The following is an 18,008-nucleotide window of genomic DNA, read 5'->3' as shown; positions in this document are numbered from 1 at the left end:
ATGATATAAATATGGTGTTCCCTACACCAGCCTTGATCCTTCCTGGATTCGTAATTCCCAATATCACTTGCATTCTCGGTTCTGTATCTGTGGCTGGGAATTCAAGAAAAACTGTCACAGATACCAACAGATGAAGAAGGAATAGGCTGTGAGTAATTAAGTTTGTATTTAGTGGTCAGGAAAATGTCAATGTGTGCATCACCCAAAGTCTTCAACTTCAAAGTCTTGCAGACAGTGGGGCAGGAAACAATTAGCAAGAATTGAGAACACACCGGTCATCCAGACATAACATAATTACCACACCTTAGGCATTGGCACATGGAGGTGTACTGTATGGGGTTGCTGTGCCAGCTTGGAGCAGACCTTGAGCAGAGGGGGAAAGCAGGAAAGGAAACAAAGAAGTGACAGGTTCTCATGACACCCGCAGATCTGCAGTTGTCAAACGACTCAAGCTTCCTCCTCGTAATCAAGTAGACACACTTGGCCCTGACACAACCTTTTGAAAATCCCCTCTGAAGGGGACTGGCTAATGATGGGGATAAAAAAGAGCAGACGGGTGCTCTCTCGTCCTCCCATGAGTGCCTCGACTCATTCTGAGGGACCGCAAGAGAGAAGAAAAAGAATCCAGGATCCACCAAAAGAGCACATGGGCAGCTAAACGGAGGTACTGTGCTGGGATCTCCTGGGGGTAGGGAGCAAATGAACAGGCCAGGAGAAAACACTGAACACTGAATGCCCAACCACTGCAGAGACTGAGGAAATTGGACTGAGTGGCATCCTTCTTTGTGGCTGTTCCCCTCGTACCATATTCCATCTGAGTTAAATTTTATGTGTTGCCTTAAATCCACATGAATAAAATAGTACAGTAAGTATATGATGTAATATGTATATAGATTAGTATGATATAATAACAAAGATGGATACATAACATAATCATTACAAGTGTTCTTGTGACACTATAGGGACTACAACAGCGATCTGAGCAGTTTCCTACATACTGTAGATCGGCATAACTCTAACATAAACTGACCCCGATAAAATTGTACCTTGTACATATTAAAAGCAGCATAAAGTGTAGCCCTGTACCACGCGGTAAAACTGAGAAACCTAAATGGCATGTTTACAGTAGCATAAGAGAAGAGACTAGGGCATTCGCTCGATAGCTTAGAATAAGTACAGTACAACATGAAGGGACTCGTAAACGTTTTTGGCAGAGTTCTTTTCTGATTTAAATGCAATGCTTATTAATAAATCCATCTTTCAAGGAGAGAACACCTAACAGAACATTAACATTTCTTAAAGTTAAAATAAGGTTGTATTTTTTTAACTACACAAAATGTTTTAGCAAGATTTTTTCAACGCTATCGCAGTTACTGTATTTTGAAGATGTTTATTGAGGATGTTATATACACATATTATTAAGACTCCAAAATGTTAATAAATCCCAAAGTTGTCAAGCTAACACTGCTTCACACCGTATTTTTAATGAAATATTTAGATAATGGCAGCATTGTACTGTAAATGTTTCTACAGCATGGCATGGACAGCCTACAATCGCTGCGGCGTTTCTGCAACAGCAACTTTTTTATCATGATGTCGTTATGACGTTATTCTGTAGCCACATACTGCGAGATGAAAACATTTTTAAATTAAATTCACGAATAAGTTCTAACATCTTTTGACCTGGAAATTGTCTAACAAATATCAATTCATATATTAACCCGGTGAGTATAAGAACGTTTTGCATTATTTACACAGAAAACTGAAGTTAAGTGACTCGTTGGGTTTTTCTTTTTTTTCCCCAAGGTTATTCTCTTTGAAACTGAAACTCGAATATCAGGAGGGATGAGCAGGCAGGCCACTTTGGTTTTCGTGGGGTCGTGGCCAAAGTTAGGTGGGAGAGTAGGTTGGGGAGTTTAAGGCGGTGGTCTGCCGGAGGAATAAGGAGAGTCAGGTTTCAGTGTTTGAGGGCCGGTTGAGTCACTGAAGGACTAAAGCTGCCTTTGTTTCATCTGGAACTGCTGGCAGTTAGGAGGAGACAGAGAAAGAGAAGAGGGACTGAAAGAGTGAGTGAGAGAGCGGGCTCCAACTCCTACAGAAGGACTTATGCACGAACAAACTTTACGCAAAAAGCCCTATCACTAATCCAAGATGACTACTCGGTAAGTAGTTTACAATTGTTTTTACACACCATAAATAACTTTCTTGTGCCTTTTCCATTAAATACATACATTCTCTCCTTTCATCCATATAGGCTCTCCCGGTGGCCTCTTGGGGTACAGCTTCTCCTTTGGTACTGCCATCTTTCCAGCACAGCTCAGGTTATGGAAGGTACAGTATGACACTTATTTTGTGGGATTACGAGACCTTCCCACTCCATTCTAAACAGCAGGATTTTGGAATGTTATTTTGTGTGTATGACTGCTAATCGTGCAACGACCAGTTGTAAATCAGACAACTGCTCTGATACAGAGTGTCAAGTGATGGAAGTATTTAAAAGGTAAATTTTAAAGACAGAGTCAGTCAATCAAAGTTTATCAAAATACAGCGTGCAGCAGTATTTGATGGCAATGAAATGTCTCTTCTGCGAGTTCACCGGGGGGAGGGGGATCACAAAATTTTGTGAGTCAGGCGTATCAGTAGATAAATAGCGTTAAACGGTAATCGTATCGAGCAAAGAAAGAAGAAAACCTGCAGTTTTCAATAAATTCTTCAAATTTTGGTTGCCCATAATATTAAATGATTAAATGATTATTTAGCGATTACTTTAGATGTTGTGGTGCTATATTTACAGTTTTGTAGAGGAAGTGGGCATTTTTATGTCAGCTTTGAAAGGATAATTCCAGATAGTGAAAGTCGCATAGCGCAAGACAATAGCATCATTATGACTCGGAGGTCCCGTGTAGGAGTAAGAAGTGATGAAAAGAATTGAGTTTAAGACGGCTGGCCTCTACTGTCCATCTTGTTGTTATTTATTTTTGAAAAGAACTTTAAGTTGCAAGTTGATAGCAATGTGCGAAACCGCTGTGGTACACCATCCTGTAAAACGTTCCGACCATTTTAGGACAAATGCGCCGTCTAACTGCTGTCGTTGGGGTTAATCAACAACCCAAAAGTGCTTCATAGAAAAGTAAGCAAATAAACAAGAATTAATCATGTAATCGTTATCGATAATAAAGTAATCTCTGTCAGTGCTGTTGTCTGAGTAATAAAAGGACTGTTGTCCCTCTGTGGCCTAAAGGATTGTATAGCTCCAGTGAAACGGAAAGCGTCGACAACAATGCAAATAAGACATATACATAGGGATAACTGAGGTGGACTGAAGTTTCCATGTCTAATGTCTTTTTAGTTTAGAAAAACAAAAGTTTCATTCGGCGTTTTCAACTATAACATTTTACTGACAGATGTAAGACTAAGATGATCAACATGACCATCCCTCTTAACTTTTTAAGCATCATGACCTAATAAGTTAATTATTTCCAAACTTATGTGACGTAATGCACGCTACACAGCAGTGTGGTTTAATTCATTAAAACAACCGTCGTAGTGTATAAACTGGCAAACAGATACAGACTTATTTCCCCACCAGACTGGAACATGGAACATACGTGTAACAAAAAAACTGTTTTACGGTATCGGTTACCATGGAAACTCCAAAACGGACTGCAACTCAAGCCCTTCTCAGTTCATTGAAAGGAGCATTGTATATTAATGTTGAAATGCGTAACACATTTTTTTGCCTATAATAATAAAATGCACTCATTTGAAAAATTAGTTTTGTAAGGTTTGTTGTTTTTTTTTTTTTGGGGGGGGGTTATTATTGTCGCTCTCTTTTTTTCTCTTGGAAAGTATTAGTATTTTGAAGTAGAAAAAATAGCATTTCTTATGAAATCTCCACTTGGAATAAAAATAAAATCTCTATAACAGTTCTAATATTATTGTTGCCTTGCTTCCTTTGAGCTAAGTGGTCAATTTTGTCTTGCTGCTTGCTGAACAACTGACCCAGACCTGTTGCATTTATTTATTAACGATTGAATATATACTTTTTCAACAATAGAACTTTACCATTTACCTTATACATTTTACATATGTTTAGACATTTAAGCAACCTTCAAATTATACATCCGAAACCAATGACCTGAGTATAATTCCTGCCTAATGAAAGCCTATTCCTTCTGTTGAAGTTTCAGTTCTTAAATCTACTTTCCAAAGGAGCTGCCAGTTAGTGATGGTAAAAGCATTTTCTTTTCTGTGTAGGCCACCATCCAAATCTCCAAGGGAAATTAAATCTAAATTAGACACAATACCTTAGCTATATTTTATAATGGCTGTTGCAGTGCTGGATGCAATAGCCTCTCACATCCCTCTCCCCAGAGTCTGTGTGCTTGAAGGCTGCCAGTTCAGAATCTTTCTGTTAAAAATTACCATTCGTCCATGGGAATAGAGCTGAACATGTGGAATTGCAATCTATATGTGTAAAGATTAAAATAGAAGTAATATGAACATAAATTGATTTTTTTTTTAGAAAAAAAGGAGTATGCAAGTGCTATTTAATGTTAAATTTGCATGTTTAGCTCTTGCTTTAAACCTAATTTTAACTGCTTTTTGTAATGATTTTTACCAATTCAGCTAAACAAAAAGCCTACTGTATACATATAATAATTTCTCACAAGTCGGTTTGTTCATCACAGTGTGTCATCTAAATGTCCACTGGATCTTTAGTTCTCTTCCAGTGTGCAGAAGCAAATCGGTTTGATCTCCCCTAACTTTGGAACACTGGCTACAGACAATATCTGCTAGACATAAGATGTGAATTATTACGTCATTCTTTTTTGTAGCCATTGAATGGTACACTGTATCAGTTTACCATGTGAAGTGCAGTTATTTCAAAAGGAGACAACGTACGAGGTGTAGAGGTCTGGTTACCTAGTTGCAGGTAGTACTGTATGTGAGTATGGTATGCAGAAGGCGGTCAGAAGATGACGTTCTGCCTCTCTGAACCACCTCCGCTCTTTGTGTTTGAAGGACTAGTGCATCCCTCTCATGTGGCCCTTTGTTAGCTGTACATTGATGCAGATGTAAAAAAAGCTGAGGTGTCTAGAGAATAACAGTTAGAATTGACAGTTTTGCTTTCTCAAACATGTGTTTCAAGTTAGTTTCACATTATGCCACAAGTGACAGGCATGGTGTGTGGCCAGATTGAGGCCAAGATGAAAACATCACAAGAAACCCAAAGTACTAGTATAAAGAGGTTTTTTGGTTGGTGTTGGCTCTGAACTGAGCAGTGTTTCATATCTCTCTGTTTCTTGTACAGGCTAAGGGAGGCAATGTTTTAAACTGAATTAAATTATGAACCCATCCCAGTGGTATATTTCAAGCTATTTGTAAAGAATTATTCACAATGGTGGAGTTCAACAACCTATTGCATCCTGAAGAATTTGTAATCTTTCTTTTTTATAATTTCTGTTGAAAATGTCCCGTTAAGAAGTCCTTGCTTTTCCTTTCCTGTTTTTCACACTTGACTCTGACCTATCAAACTAAATATAGTTTTTTTCCATTAAAAAAATTGAATTGCCACTTATATTTGTTATATCTGATCTGGAATAGCCAATTTGTTTCTTAGAACATAACCAATTGGAGGAAAGGTGTGTCCCTCACCATCACTGCCTGGGTGGCCAAGGGAGTCACACTGTCACTGAGATTTGAGAGCACCCTGACCAACTGATCTCATCCTACCCTCAGTGGTGCTCAGCCAATTATCCACTGCTGTTTGGGAATCCTGACTGTATTTCACTAATGACATGACCCAAGCTCCAACCTGTGATCATGGAAATTGACATCTACTCCAAAGCTCACCTTTAATAGTTGAGAAACTCAGCAGGATCCTGAAAAAATGACATTTTGCAGAGACTGGAGAAAATGTGCTTTAGTGTGTTTACATATTTAGACATGTGTCCCAAACAGTTTTTGACACACCTCGTACCATTTTAATATATGTTCCTTGCAGCATACACCCTATATATAAGATCCAGCCTTTCCAAAATGAAATAAAACCCTTACAAAGAGTGCACATCATTGCAATATGAAATGTATTTTTTTCTAAATTAATGAACAAACAAATGTTTGTACCTCTAGTGGGGTTTCTAGATTGTCCCTATTCTCTAGTTCGCGCTTGCTTCATTAAACTTCAACAGTTTAATTGTGGGTCCAAGCAGAAGGCCAACAGAATGCAAATGTTTCTGTATATTTGCAAATCCTTCTAGCATGGTGACAGCCAAGCCCTAGTACATTACACCCTTTCAGTAAATTTGTTAACTTTACCCCTAATTATTAGGTGAGTAATGTATATCTTCCAAAAAAAAATATTTTTGCAGATCCAGTAGTGTATGACTTTTTCACTAAAGATCTATAATATGCAGAAGCAAATGTCATCCTTGTGTTTGGCGCTAATGGCTTCTTTCATTTTAAACCTTGTTTATGACATTTTAACACAAATCGCAAGAATGGTTGGCAAAAAATAAATGAGCTATTTGACTATTTACTTTTTTCGCTAGCCTAAAACTTCATTCAGTCCTGTGCATGTTATGTCATGCATTTGACTGCCCTTGTGTGTGGTTAACCCTAGTCGAATGGGTTGTAAGAGTCTTTTCCCTGAGAACTGGCTGACATGGAAAAAATGGCTTCAGGAGCTCCGTAAATAGTGTTGTGTGAGCTACCCAAGAACATTCTCTTGGTTATTGCCACCACGAACCCCACATTCACTACAGTGCATAGTGGAACGAAACAGACTGGCCATGACAAATTAACCAACAGTTTGATTGCCTATTTGGTAGTTGTAGTGTTTCAGCGAAAATGATGAAGCAAAGAGACCAGAATTTACTGTTATCACAAGGAATGGGAGAAGGATTATTTTTTTGTACTTTCACATTCAAATCTGCAATGCTAGCATGTATGCGAAAAAGGGAAACATCAAACAACATATCAAAACTGCACACAAAACGTATGATGTGGACTTTCCCGCTTAAAGTGAGTTACGGAAAAGAAAGCTCGAAAAATTAAAATCTCAACTAGCAGCAGTCGGTATTCACGAGGCCTAATACAAGAGGGAAAGCAGCAAACACATCGATCCATGTGAGCCATGTCCTGGCATAACACAAGAATTTCTTCAGGGATCGAGAAGTAAAAAAGCGTTTGCTGAGGCTGCTGACTTGCTGTTTTTTGAGATTTCAAAAATAAAAACATTTTTGGCGAGGTTCAGACAGCTGTTGTTTGAAATCCAAAGAGTTTCTCAAGTCGTCTAAACATGGTGAATATGACCAATTAGAGCATGACCAGTGGCTTCTGGATCTAGCATTCCTCACAGACTTGACTAAACTGCTGAATAAGCTGAATGTCAAGATGCAGGGACAAAATATAAATGTTATCGACATGATCAGCAGTGTCAATACGTAAAAAAAATTACAAGTGTTCTCAAGTAAGCTTCTCAGTGCCAGTGCTCACATTAAGGTAGGATATTCTTTTTTTCTTAAATGGGGAACATCACTTGTTTACTGTAGAACGAGTCACTTGCTTTTATTTGCTGTCATTTTAGTGATGGGTATCGTTATTGTACTGATGTGCCCACAGTCTGTTTTTCCTATATCAGAGCTTCAAATTCACACTGGTAGTTCGCGCTGGGCTGGCAAATGAAAAGGTAGGTCTTACATTAAAAAATGTTGGGCACCCCTGGGATAAAATATCTTTTTTCTTGCCCTTCTTCAGGATTTTTGACTTCTTATTGTCTACTGCATCACAATGATTCAATTTAGTAAAATATGCATATGTTTTATGTGATTCTTGCACATAAGTCTTACCTGATTAATGTGTAATGCTGCTATTATTCCACATTGTTGCCTTCCTCTAATCACAACTGTATGTAGGAAATACAAGGGTCCTAATCATGGAGTCCAGCCCTTAAGTGTTGACTTAATCATAAAGATTTATTTTCATGTTTTGAGCCCAACAGAGGCAAGCTAATTTTGATATGAGGTTAAGTCTTAGTTATGAGTGTGTTATCAATCTGTCTGTCTCTAGCTGTTAAAACCTTTTTGGTTTGTAAAAAAGAGATTCCAGTCATTTAAAAAAAATACATTTCAGTAGTTTGTGTTTGTCTAGAAACTGCCACCTTTAAAAATGCTAGATTGAGAGCCCTGGCTTAGAGCACTACAGACTGTCTTCTGAGAGTTCAGAGTGCGCTGGAGTGTTCCAAGCCAGCAGTCAGTCAGGCTGCATTCCTGAAGTCATCAGTGGAACACAGATGAGTGAGGGTTGCTGTTCTGCTGAGCCAGCACTGAGAACCACTGAGGGAACAGACACTGCAGTCTGGAGCCACTTTTGCTTGTCATTGGCCATCATTTTTTACACTAATTGTTATTAGGAATTTACTTTTGTTTTATACTGTGTGGCTGTGTGGGGCTTACATTAGATGAGCTTTTTTTGTATTTTTAATTATTTGCATTTCATCTTGTACTATTGGCCTTCTTCACAGTAAGTGTACAGCTATGTACTAATACTGGAGTGAGTGTAAAGCAATGTAGCAGAAATGCATCTGCAGCTGGAATGTGAAAAGTGAAATGTGATCTTGCAGATGTCTCTTTCCTGATGTGTTAGAATCCTTATATTAAGTAAATATAACCACAGTCCTAGCCCTGGTGATCTAGAATAGAGATTGGCACCTTATAGGGCGTAGAGAGCCATATCTGTGACCCTAAAGTAACCTAAACAGCTCACCAGCTGTTTTCTCCAAAAACAGAAGTAGGATAATCATTAATATAAAGTATTTCTTATGAGTAAACAATTTTAAAAATTTCATTGTCATTTTTAAAACAGATACATTCCTTCAATTTGGAATAATTTCCATGGGTTGCCCGACACTGCCCGAAAATATTATAAGTAATACTTAATTCAAGTCAGTTAAGTTAATTTCTAAAATGTATTTTCATTTTTAGCTGGTTTGGTTAAGTAGTTAAAGATCATATGAAATGAAATAATGAGCAGTTTTACAGAACCAGAGTTGGCTGCTTCTTGACTTGGCAAATTAATCATGAACTATCATGTTCATTCCAAGTCTAGAAATTGCTTATTTGACTATCATATTCGTTGGATTCTTGTCAGAAATATTGTTGATTGAATATTATTTCAAAATGTCTTTTAATGTTGGTTATATTGGAAAAGATTGTGTATCTGTGGCTAGGCAGCCGAGGGTTTTAATGATGTGATGTTGTTTATGTGTCACCAGAAAGTTTTCTTGAATTTGGTCAACAGTCTGTTTTTGATAACTGTCAGTTCTTCGAACCAAACGGGGAACACCCAGAAGCCATGCACAGTGCAATATACATTAAATTTAATATATTTCAGCTCAAAGGCCTTTCAGCTGTTTATTGGTCTCTGTTCCCTCTGCTTATATATTATGGATATTTCAGAGTATTGAGTTTAACCCAACTGAACAATGTTTTTGCTCCATTTGCTGTTGTCTGAATTATTTGTTTGTAAAGTCTCCCAGTTGTGGAATTTACTGTCCTGTTCTAGCATATGAAGTTAGTTTGAGGGTGATGCTTTTTTGGCAATTGGACCTGTAATGCAAAGTCACTGGTTTAGCAGTGACTTTATAAGGCTATTTCTGGAGAAAGCCTGATGAGCCTGTAATATAATAAACAGGTACTGTACCCTTGCTCTCAGCCACTGGCAAAAGGGCTAAGAAAATATCCTTTAAAAGACTTTTGGAAGAGGTTCCAGTTTTTTATACCATATAATTTTTTTCCTTGGAACTAATAAACAATAAAAAATATTTATACATGTCATATGATGGTTTGACATAAGGTCGGAGGAGTCCAACCTAACTTGGTTAGCACAGTTTCTATAGCAAATTTCCAAACATTGCTTTTCTTAAAGCTGTTAAGGTGTTTCTTTTTAATACATACTTCCAGTTTTCTTCAAACAGGTTTTAACTACAGCTATAGAGGTGGCTTTAAAAGGTGGTTCTATTTTAATTGAAAGTACACGTGGCCTCATATGTGAAATTCTCTCCAATAGAATACAGCTTTTTTAGCCAAAAAAGCCAAATCTGCTTAACTTCCATAATTATGTTTTGTTATCATGTATATAGAAATGTAGTTACCTTTTTGCTTATAAGACTCCCATGGTGTAAAACCTAACCAACAGTACATCTAAAAGACAATTTTCAACTTGCCATCTCAGCTATCACCTTTTTGGTTTTAGTATGATCTTTAAAGGTGTCTGTTTTATAACATGTCTGTGACATTAATTGAACAATAAATGAATTTGCACTAATATACTATATTTACTATATTCTATAATTTCATAGTGACCAATAGTAACAATTTAAAAACTTTTAATAGAGAGCTCAGTCTTCTTCTCAGCAGTGTTCAGTTTAGCACTTCACAAGGAAGTAACACCTGGTTATATTAACTACTGTGGCCAAAAGCCATGTTACCAAGAGCTTTACCTTGTTCTGCAACTTCAGCTTGTTCTGCCTGCAACTTGACCCATAACCTTAGATATAACATTTTCTTTCTCAAAGATTCTTTAAGGGGGGTGCAAGCTACGGTTTGAAGATTTGAAGCAGCTCTTCAGATGCACTCAATCATAACTACCATCAGACCCACTAAAGACCCCACAAAAAGATTTGAGAACCCAAGGGAGTGATGTCACTGTAATGAGCACAATATACACAGTGAAGCTGAGCCCTGTTTCACAAGAGCAGCGGTTTTCAGATATTTCTGGCTACAATCCCTATTTAATCCCTCCCAATACAACATTCAACATAAAGACAAATTGATTAAAAAATGGTGGCGCAGTCTCGGGCCCTGCATGAAGTTTGTATGTTTTTATTGCTTTCTTCTGCATGCTCTGATTTTCTCCCACAGTCCAAAGACATACTAATAGGTTAATTGGAGTCTGGGAAAATTGGCTCTGGTGTGTGTGTGCCCTGCGATAGACTGACATACAGGCTGTTTTCTGCTGTTCGCTTGTTGCTTGCTGGTATAGCTCCAGCTCCCCTGTGACCCCGTACTGGATAAAGTGGCTAGAAAATGGATGAATGGATTTTTATTTTAAAGTCATAGAAGCAAAACTGCAGAACTCTAGATATTACAAAAAAGTTGGAGCAGATGCACTGTGTAGGAGTGTTGATTTTGGTTACTGGATTTAGGTTGAAAACTTTACTTTCAGTGCTAACTGGGGACCCCTTGTGCAGTCCATATTGATGTTTCTATCTGTTTCTGAAGGGGGGTATTTATTCAGTGATTAGCTGGGTTAGTGAGCAGTACTAGTCATGCAAAGGAGTGGGGAAGGTGAAAAAGCTGTGAGAGAGCAGAGGTTTATTTTAAGTAGGTGACATGTGAAATCGTATTAGCATTTACTGGTTAAACTACGTGTATTAACGTTTCATTGGTAACACATTAGATTGTAATGTCCTTTCTGTTTTTATGTATCAAAAATCAATATACAAGACGTGGCTTTGTAGAGTAACACACCTGCCTCCTTTTGTGGCCATGGTTTTATGTTTGACTTTACACACTATGTATCACCCTGCGGTATACCACACGTTTTTGTTTATTTTGTGTATTATATTGTGTGCACTCAGCATCCTATAAGCTGTTTTTTTACATAATGGAAACATTGTAAAACTGACCATCTTGTTTGCTTTTAATACAAACTGTATGTGGCCTACAATAACCATAGTCTCATTTTCTGTGTAGGAAAAAGTCTGTGAGAAATCTGGGGTGAAGGTGAGCTAATTTGAGTTAACTTCACACTGTGGAGTGGCAAAATGTTGTTTTATTAATATGATTGGAAACCAATGGAACCTTTCATTTCTGCAACTGTAGGCATTTTAGCCTGGAGACATACTAGCACACTACACCAGAAAGACTGCCCCTACTACAGAGTCCATTCTGGGTTGTCTGTGTACTCCAGCTACTAAAAACTATTGTCGGTGTGGGCTGCCATGATTTAGGTCTCTTCACAAAAATGGGTCTTCCCAATTCCTCCCCTGGAACTGTCTCTTATTTTTATTGATGATAAAAGCTTACAGAAACATTTTATCCACTTAAATAGAAGACAATACTTCTGTAATTATTGGATCGAGTTTCACCATGCAGCATGACGATGACCAAAAGTATATGACTCATGCAACCAAAGGAGTTCATCAGGAGAACAAAGTGAAAAAGACTGGCAAACTCTAGATTTAAATCCAAATCCTCATGTATTTTACACGATGAAGAAAAGATTAAGTTAGATCACGTCTTGGGCAATACGTGGCTGCAATAAAGGCTGGGGAAAGCATCTCAAATGATCATACAGAGTCTGATGAGTGCAGTGAGATGCAAACTCCACTGAGTTATTACTTCAAAAAGTTATACAGCTATGTACTAGCTTTCATACTCTTAAACCTTTTAGACTTTTAGACTAAATTTACTGAAAGTGAATGTGTACCAGTATTTATGGTCACTTGAAATGACTAACATAAAATACTGAACATAAAGTAAGTTTTTGTTGTAATGTGATCAAATACATTTCTGTAATTATAATATATTACAAATATTCATTGCTTGAATGTTAAGGCAAAATAAAAGTTCTAACTTTGTTATCCCAATACTTCTGGGAGGCACTGCATATCAGGTGCAACAGAGTATTCTGCTGTGCTTTAGGACATTTTTATCACACTTTGTATAATAAAGTCATGTATGCAACTTTGGGAATTTTATTTTCTGGGAGTCATTGTAATACATATTTACAATGGTTGTGATGCTGCATGCAGCTAGCTGCCTTTTGGGCACCATGGTAACAGTGCTCTGGCCTAATTTCAGGGGAGGGCCATTCATTGTGAGCATTCTGTTGTTGTGCCTTTAAAAACATGCAGATAGAGCGAGAGAACACGTTGAGGAGGAGGTTTCCCAGATTTATTGAACCACTGGGGACATTAAGGTACCAGCCCATTAACTGGAGGGAGAAGTTACAAAGCTCTTTCATCAAACACTTTAAATTCTGGAAGAGATAAATCAACATAATTCCTGGTCTTACACACCCCTGGCTAAGCTCTTTGTGATCTGATTCACTGGCTATGAACTGCATAATTTCAGAAGAAGCTACAGCTCAATTCAATTGGTTAAAGTAACTTCTCTTCCTAAACCACTGTGTAGTGGGGCTGCCGGTACAAAATAAACAAAATGTATGATCTGCACTCCAGTGGTGGTTGAAGCTAACCCCCTTGCACATATAAGATACTTTAGGATGAAAAGCCCTATATAATAATGTAATAAATTCAACACAATGTGCTATGACTACTCAAAGTTCTTGTTTTTAATATGCTTTTTACTTTGACCCAAGCATAATGTAAATTAATAATTGCTTACACTTATATAGTGTTTTTCTGGACACTTCACTCAAAGTGCTTTACGGGTAATGGGGACTCCCCTCCACCACCACCAATGTGCAGCATCCACCTGTGCAAGAATAGTCTGGTAAGATGGGATATAACATTAAACATGATGACTAAAACAGAATTTTATTTCACAAGGATTAACAACTTAAATATAAATCTTAAATAATGGTGGTTTAACCCACTTTGCTGAAGGCCAGCCCACCAGCCATAAGATAAGGAGGCTAGGACCCCCATGCAAGAGTTAACCAAGGGCTAGCTTTCAAGGAAGGGATAGGGAGGATGAGAGATGACTGAACAGAGAGGCTTCCTTATACTCTTTATAGCTCTGGGGATATAAAGTCAGAAATGATTATGAGCTAAGACAGCTGGGGTGAAAATAAATGTGGTTGTTGTCATGCCTCCTAAACTTTCCTTAAAAAAACATTTCATTTATTAATGTTGCAGATGAAATAGGAGCCAAAAACTTTGTATAAAAGAAAGATAGATGGATTGGATGTTGTGTCCTGTTTAAATACAAATATATTATTAATATTATAATATTAATAACATTGTACAGAAAGTCAGATATGTCATATTTGTAATGAATAATTGTCTAGAAAGCATGAGAGTCACATTTGTTATAGATTAATGATTAGAACAGTGTTTTTATGACATATTCTGTTATTCATCCTCTGGTTTGCATTATGCAGACAATATTCCTCCTATAGAGTGCTTTGAGGTCCTGTCAAGTCTGAGAAGGGATTTCTTAACATTCCTCCAGGCAGCTATAGGTCTTTCAGACTCTTTTGTTTTGTTTCGTGCAATGCCTTTTTAAATTTTAATCACAAATGTTCAATTGTATTGAGGTATGAGTACTGCGATGGCCAGTCAAGAGCATTTATTTATTGTGCAGGTCATCTTTTCTTTGTGGATGTACAATATGCTTTTTGCATCTCTGTGATACACTGTAGCATTGACATGCAGTGTCATACATTCTTGACCAAGCATCAGCTTCTTGAAAATGTCTCAGTACATGTTAGAGTTTCTAATTTCCCCTATATTAACAATGGCTTCTGGTCCTATAGATGCATGAAAAAAACCCACAAAATATAAGAGACTCACACTATATTTTGCAATAGGTATACAGCAGGTGTTTTCTCATCATGAGCTTCACATTTGTATACCAAATATAATGCTGATGAGCATATCTGAAAAGCTCCATTTTCATTTAATCTGACAGAGACATGGTTCTAATTGTCATTTGTAAGTAGTTTGGCTACTTGTGGTTACCTCTAGTTGTGGTTAAGTCTCATAAGAGGCTTGTCACATTCCTATTGGCTATGTCAAATAGTTTGGACAGATGCTATTCTGAACATGCCAGTTAGTGCTGAACATCTCCAGCTGCTGTCTTTGGACATACCTCCCTAACCCCATGCCTCATAGCCTGTGGTGGCAAGATACACTTTTATCCTTTTCCTGACAGGGTTATCACAGTACAATTCGATTTTAAATTCTTAAGGACTGAAGGGACTTAATGAAAGGACTGCATGGAAAGTTGTAGATTCAACCTTTCTGTATTCTTTTATAGTCATCCCTCAAACCATAATGATGCATTACTTTCTCATGTATATCACCTCTTTTATACAGGGAACAGGAAGCTTCTTCTTCTGGAGGCTTTCACTGCAATTCCAAAGAGAAAAATGTAATCTTTAATCTTGTTTTTGCTTGATTTATTTTAGTTGAATTGTTTGAAGTGTGAATAATCTTTTATGGAAGTCAGTTAATATAATATAATTTTGATCTATAATTTTTAGATTATTTTTTTTTAGAATTTTTTAAGCAAAACACATACATATTTTTGTTATCTGATATGTTTTATTACTATTTTATTAAGATTATGAGTAAATGTGAAAGCCATTGTAAATATGATCAAAGCAGTATTGCATTTATTCATTTGTTTGAAATGAAACAAAATATTGGCTTCAATAAAGATCTATATTTATATTTTGTAAGTCCTTCTAAAGAACCGCTGTGGAATTTGTTAATGTTATTCAATATATAATTCAGTAATATAATATAATCCTGAAAGTGCTACACTGGTGGTATGACTGTTTATGTTGGTCATGTTTGTCATATCTTTCTAATTGGAAGTAAATTAAGCAAGTGAGCTACTCTTGGTTTCCATCATTCAGGTTTCCTAAACATTAAAAACAAACGCTAACTATACCGCTCTCCTCAATAATGTACTATTTTGATTCAAACACAGGAAACTGATATAAGTTATTCATCCTTCAATGTGACTGCAGTAAGAACAATAGCATCTCTTGGGAATAACGTATCAGTAATATTCACTGCACACAGAATTTCTTGAAGTGATCAAGGACAGTTTAGAAGTGGTAAATTGAGAATGACATTTTTTGTCATGTGTTCACTTCTGTGGAAGACCTGTCTCAAGCTAGAGATTCAGTTATTAAACATCTGGCGCTTAAGAGTCGAAGCACAACTAACTCTAAGAAAGTTCTGATTAATTGCATTATTTCTTTTATATTTTCTTACTGTGATTTCACAGAACTGAATAGTTCAACAGATCTTCCTTTCCAGATAACCTAATGGGTCAGCTAGATGGTGAGGTGTCACCAAATAGTGACATTTTTAGCATCCCAGCTACAGCATAGTTGCAAATTAGCCAGCTGAAATTTTCTCTTGAAATTTTACTCACTCCACAGCCAAGACAGATGGTATTGCTCTAACTCTATTGTGTATGAGTCAGTTCTCTGGAGGAAAGTCTAATTTCCAAGCGGGGGTTTGTAGTCTTATCTTATGTAATTAAAAGGGCTGTGTCTCACCCTTATTTACATATTTTGGCCAGAAAATTCCTTCAGAAAATGTTTGGTTTTAATTTTTAGTTGAAAAGCTGAAAGGATTCAAAGTCATTTGTTACAGAAAAAATAAAATAAAATCATCTGCTGTTTTGTTCATTTGTAACCAGTTAGATCTTTAGAGTGACACAATGATTTTTCTGGGCCATGCTGAGTCGTATGCCAAAGAACAGAGAGATTTTTCACACTTCATTTAAAAAGATTTTAAAGTTTTGAGTTACATTTGGGAGCAAACTGCTAGGAAACCCAACAGTTCGAACCACACTATCATTTCCCCTACACTATGTTTACATTGTGGTCTACAGCTGTTTAAACACAGGGTTGCTGCCTTGAAGAGATATATCTTACGCTGGACCCTGTGCGTGGCCGGAGAGGTGGTTGGACGAAAATCCAAAAACGAAGCGACTGTATCCGAATCGTTAGACAAGAGGGGAGTCAAAAAGTTGTTATTGAAACGTTGAGAGAAAATCAGGATCGAAGGGTTGAGTAGCTCTTGCTGAGTAAAAGTCCCAGTGGTGAGCGAGGACGGATTGAGAAGAGAGGGTTTAAATAGGAAGAAGCGTGGTAATCCATTTGTGCACGGGTTATGTGCAGTGTGGAGTGCACGTGGGTACATACCCATGGTGATCCTTCCGTGCGATTTGTGACAATGTCACTTAGATATTTGCTTTGTCTTGAAATTATTTGGCCTCTGCAATATTTTTGATTCATAATATTTAAAGACAAAATGCCATTTTATCACCTATATTTTCAATTTAAAACATAAGGCAGACACAATGTTAGGAGACATTTTATTCATTCAGGGAAAGAAAAACTGGTTCTATTAAAAAAAACGGACATGTCCTCAGAAGTGAGTTGTTTTGTATGTCAGCAGATAAATTTGGATGCCGAAAAAATCATGGCACCATTACTGTTGGGCTAGTGTGCATGTGTTTTGCTACACATCTAAAATGATTTCAGAATTATTTTTGGCTGTTGACAAATGGAACTGAACAATACTTTTGTTTAGAAACACTAGAATTTAGAATCTCTCAATTTTACTTCAGGGGCTTTAAAAATGTCTTTCCTCTTTTTAGCAGGCAACATGCAAACAATCAGTATTTGTGTTTGAAATCTGTGTTCTTCATGTTTTTTGTGATATTCCCAGCTTTTAACTCGGGGAACAGTTCTGAAAACCACAGGAAACGTTATACACATTTAAAGTGCTAGTCCGTTAAAAAACATCAAGGTAAATTTTCATAAAGCACAGTTAAATCAGGGTAACTGCCCTGTAAAGCTTAGAGAGGTGTGGCAAAAGAATATACACGCAATGAGAAACCAAACAAAGCAAAGGAAAAGTCCCATATAAAAGAAAATAAACCATTTATGAATATGGGAACAGTCCCTAGAAAACTGAAAATCCCATACAATTTGGTTTTAATAGGAAAAATTTGCTAATCCTTTCCTGTCCACTCACAAAAAGAATGTAATTCTCTTATTGCCAACCATAAAACTGTCAAGATCTCAGCTGGCTAGGCCAAATAAGTGCACAATCAACAAAGGAAAACCCCATTAAGTAATACATTTCTCTGGTAAAGAAAGATCAGTCATCTGAACAAATGACCTACTAACTGGGCTATTCAACATTTCCTTTCACATGAATTATCTGTGGAAGGCATTTCTCACTGGAAAATGCACATAAGCATTGCACATAAGCAGAGCCATGA

General features: G+C 37.1%; 1 protein-coding gene across 3 annotated transcripts in view; it reads left to right on the top strand.

The window, feature by feature from the left end:
• The first annotated feature begins 605 nt into the window (after positions 1–605).
• The window catches only part of LOC102696915 (collagen alpha-1(XV) chain-like), a 114,778-nt gene continuing 97,375 nt past the window's right edge, over positions 606–18,008 (top strand). Inside the window, exons 1-3 of one of the 3 annotated variants that reach the window (XM_069191098.1) lie at positions 606–664; positions 2,029–2,162; positions 2,255–2,331. In XM_069191098.1, the coding sequence (XP_069047199.1) occupies positions 2,152–2,162; positions 2,255–2,331 (88 nt within the window). In that variant the 5' untranslated portion in view covers positions 606–664; positions 2,029–2,151. Of the gene's footprint in view, positions 665–1,706; positions 1,725–1,839; positions 2,163–2,254; positions 2,332–18,008 lie in introns of those variants that run through there. The other 2 variants (XM_069191099.1, XM_069191097.1) reach the window with 2 other exon arrangements.

The sequence above is a fragment of the Lepisosteus oculatus genome, chromosome 6 (assembly GCF_040954835.1).
Source record: "Lepisosteus oculatus isolate fLepOcu1 chromosome 6, fLepOcu1.hap2, whole genome shotgun sequence".
Classification (NCBI taxonomy): domain Eukaryota; kingdom Metazoa; phylum Chordata; class Actinopteri; order Semionotiformes; family Lepisosteidae; genus Lepisosteus; species Lepisosteus oculatus.
The sequence above is the reverse complement of the archived record's forward strand: the minus strand, read 5'-3'. Positions and strand labels throughout refer to the sequence as shown.